Source organism: Myotis davidii, unplaced genomic scaffold, assembly GCF_000327345.1.
Source record: "Myotis davidii unplaced genomic scaffold, ASM32734v1 scaffold76, whole genome shotgun sequence".
NCBI lineage: Eukaryota > Metazoa > Chordata > Mammalia > Chiroptera > Vespertilionidae > Myotis > Myotis davidii.
Window position 1 is genome coordinate 1654348 of NW_006288892.1, and position 3415 is coordinate 1657762.

Here is a 3415-nt window from a genome sequence, read left to right on the forward strand (position 1 = left end):
TAAACCCTCTTCACTAAGTGCCAGGCAGTGAATTAATCACTTTAACTACAAACAAACATGCTTAAGCTACATAATCTTTACTCCCTGGAATGGAGATAAGAAACGCCCTAACCTTTGTAATAGAAATTGACAGGATTAAAATCAACTGGTACAAATACGGATGTAACAAGACAATAAACGGCAGAACTTCTCTGGAGATCCAGACCAGAACTTGGCTGGAGATCCTGGCTAGGCTGCTGATCAACTGAACGCTGTCTCCGTGTCATTCCTTCTTCGCCGACTCCGTCCACACCTTTGGGAACCCCTGGACCTGCTGGGGTTGGACCCCGGCAAATGGATCCAGTATAATACCATTTATATCCTAGACTTTTATACAAATCTTCCTTCTGCAATTACAGTCTGTTGGACTCATTCAACTGTATCATTTTCTTTCATAAACACCAATGTATTTCCTTTATAGCCAATGTGCCCAAAGGACATGTTAATGCAATTAGCCATCTCACTAGATCAGAAGCCAACATTCGAGATTGCAGGTTGGGGAAGGTAGCTTTCTTTGTAAACCTGTTTGCTACATATAAACCCAGCTACTTACATTGTCTTGTTGGGCATTCATGGCCATGTCCTCTTCCTTCAATTTCATCATTATATCCAAATCCCTCTCATAATTTTTTACTTCATTCAAGGTTCTAGGAATATATGCTCGCTTAAACACCTAACAAACACAGAGGGAAAATAAAATCGAAACTGCCATTCACATACTTCTCACATTTGCTCAGCATCCTTATTCCCATCAAGTCATAAAAAAAATCCATCCCCATCATCTAAAACACCAGTTCTCAGCCAGGCTGCCTGCACAGGCGGGTATAGCACGTGCTATGTGCTATGCCAAAAGTAATTTGTTACCGATGATAAAAGACTGAATATGATTTAAGGTTACCCTTAGAATAATACTTCTCTCTCCTCGTTTGCATTCCACAAAGTTTTTCTGAGTTGGAGAGAAAGGAATGTAATTGCCTGGCTGTGCCTTATGTTCTGACACGGGAACATTATCCACTCTGTGCTACAGTGAAAAAAGGTTTAGAACTGCTGATAAACATAGAGTACCTTGTAGTCATCCAGCACCCTAATAGCTGTGAGAATTAAAACATAAAATAAAATAAAGCCTACTATGGATCATCTTCACAAAAAATATATTGATCCCCAAGATTAAAATAATTTTCTTTTTTAACAAACGTAAATATTTAAATTCTAATTATTACTGGAATCAACATTTAAATTATTTATAAATCCACATTTGCACCCTAGCCCGTCTGGCTCAATGGATAGAGCACCAGCCTGTGGACTGAAGGGTCCCGGGTTTAATTCCAGTTAAGGGCACATGCCAGGGTTGCAGTCTTGATCCCCAGTAGGGGGCATGCAGGAGGCAGCTGATCAATGATTCTCTCTCATCATTGATGTTTCTTTCCCTCTTCCTTCCTCTCTGAAATAAAAATATATTTAAAAAATAAGTAAAAAAATAAAAGTCCACATTTGCAAACTAAACCGGCTTTTCCTTCTTGAATCAGATACTTCAATAGGTTCTTTAAAATGTTTTCCACCTAGGACATTGGGCTAATGGGCTGCTGAGTGGAATTATGTAATGAACTGCTTATTTATTAAAATCAAGTTCATGCCTTAACAATATTTTTTAAAAGACCTCAAAGCACAAGTGTTTCCTAAGGCTATGAACAGATAAGTCTTACCTCTTCATCGACATGATCTTGGTTGGACCTTTCCTCCTTGGTCCTTTGGGATGCTATTTCCATGGCCTTGGAAAGAAAAATTATTACTTTCCTTCACATTCAACCTACAGAAGATACATCCATTTCCCAATTTTAGTATAAATCTGTTTTAATCTTTCTCAGTAGCACCTCTTCACATTTCTAAAAAAAAAAGGACTTGGTGTCCTCTAGTGGTCAATTTAGCTCTCCATGTTAGACCTCACCAAAATGGTTGCCATCAACCCAAAAGTAACAGAATAAATCAAACTTGTCTAACCTCAGGGAATCCCTAGCTCCTTCCTCAAAAATAATATTACTTTTACTAAGTTTTAAACAATTAGGAAAAATACTACCAAAGGAAAACAGAGAACCAAAGAATGAAAGAACCATTCCTTAGCTCTTGAGCAGCCAATGAAGGGAGTCAATGAGAAAGCGGAATGTCCTCTAATTTGAGACATGGCTCCAATGCCACTGCAGCATAAACCACCAAAGAAAGCAATCTGAATAATGACTGACATTAAAAATGTGACAAAGATTCTACAGGATTCTTTTGGCTTGTGAAACTCTAAAACTGAAAATTTGTTCTCTATCTATTTAGAATATACAGAAAAAAGGAAAGAATAGCAGTTCTAGGTGGCTTTTTATTTTAAGGTCAGACACTGAAATCAGTGTTATAGGATTTAGGAATAAAAATGATGTGATACTTATTCATTCAATTAATATATGTGATTACTTACTATTACCAGGTACAGATTAGGTACTGGCAATACAGAAATAAAACCCCTGCCTGGCCAGTGTGGCTCAGTGGTTGAGCATTGACCCATGAACAAAGAGGTCACAGTTTAATTCCCAGTCATAGCACATGCCCAGATTGTGGGCTCAATCCCCAGTAGGGGGCATACAGAAGTCAGCCAATGGAAGATTCTCTCTCAGCATTGATGTTTCTCTATCTGTCCCTCTCCCTTCCTCTCACTGAAATCAATAAAAACATATTTTAAAAAAAAAAGACTAAAACCCCTGTCTTTTAGGAGTCTGTAGACTAAGTAGAGAGTGACAAAATAAATTTTTTAAAAAACGTTATATATGAACTGATACAATGTGACTACTTCAATTATAGTTACACTAGGGGCCCAGTGCACGAATTTGTGCATCTTGAAAGGAACTGTGGGCTGCGAGGCTGTGGTGGGCACCAGGGCGGGTCTTGGGCCATCCTCCGTGCCCCTGCTTGGCCCCTCCCACCATGGCCCCCTGTCCCCTGTCTGCCAGTAGCCCCACTCCTGCCACCGCTACCACGCCCAGCTACGGGTGTGAGCAGGGCTGGTGCCAGCAGTGGGTGCAAGCGGGGCAGTGGCTGGAAGTGGGTGCGACAGGCGACAGCCAGCCCAGATGGCCCCTCAGGAGCGGGGGGAAGTGGAGAAGCCCTGAGAGGTGATCAGGGCAAGCAGCCGCTGCTCACACCCGCTGACAGCGCCAAGCGATCAGGACCGGTGTTAAGCATCAGCAATGGGTGCAAGCAGGGCCGGTGCCAAGTGTGAGCGTCGGGTGTGACCATGGCACATGGGAGTAAAGAATTTTCAGTAAACACCAGAGGCTCGCCCTGATGACAGTGACCAGCACCCCCCCTCCCACCCCCCTTCACCTGCTCCACCAACCCA

At 41.8% G+C, this 3415-nt stretch overlaps 1 protein-coding gene across 3 annotated transcripts in view; it reads right to left on the minus strand.

Moving 5' to 3' along the window:
• RIOK1 (RIO kinase 1) overlaps positions 1-3415 on the minus strand; it is a 40018-nt gene that overhangs the window by 3450 nt on the left and 33153 nt on the right. For all 3 annotated transcript variants that reach the window (XM_015562249.1, XM_015562251.1, XM_015562250.1), the window contains exons 13-14: positions 1743-1808; positions 593-712 (exon numbers count right to left, since the gene is read on the minus strand). In XM_015562249.1, the coding sequence (XP_015417735.1) occupies positions 593-712; positions 1743-1808 (186 nt within the window). The remainder of the gene's footprint in view (positions 1-592; positions 713-1742; positions 1809-3415) is intronic.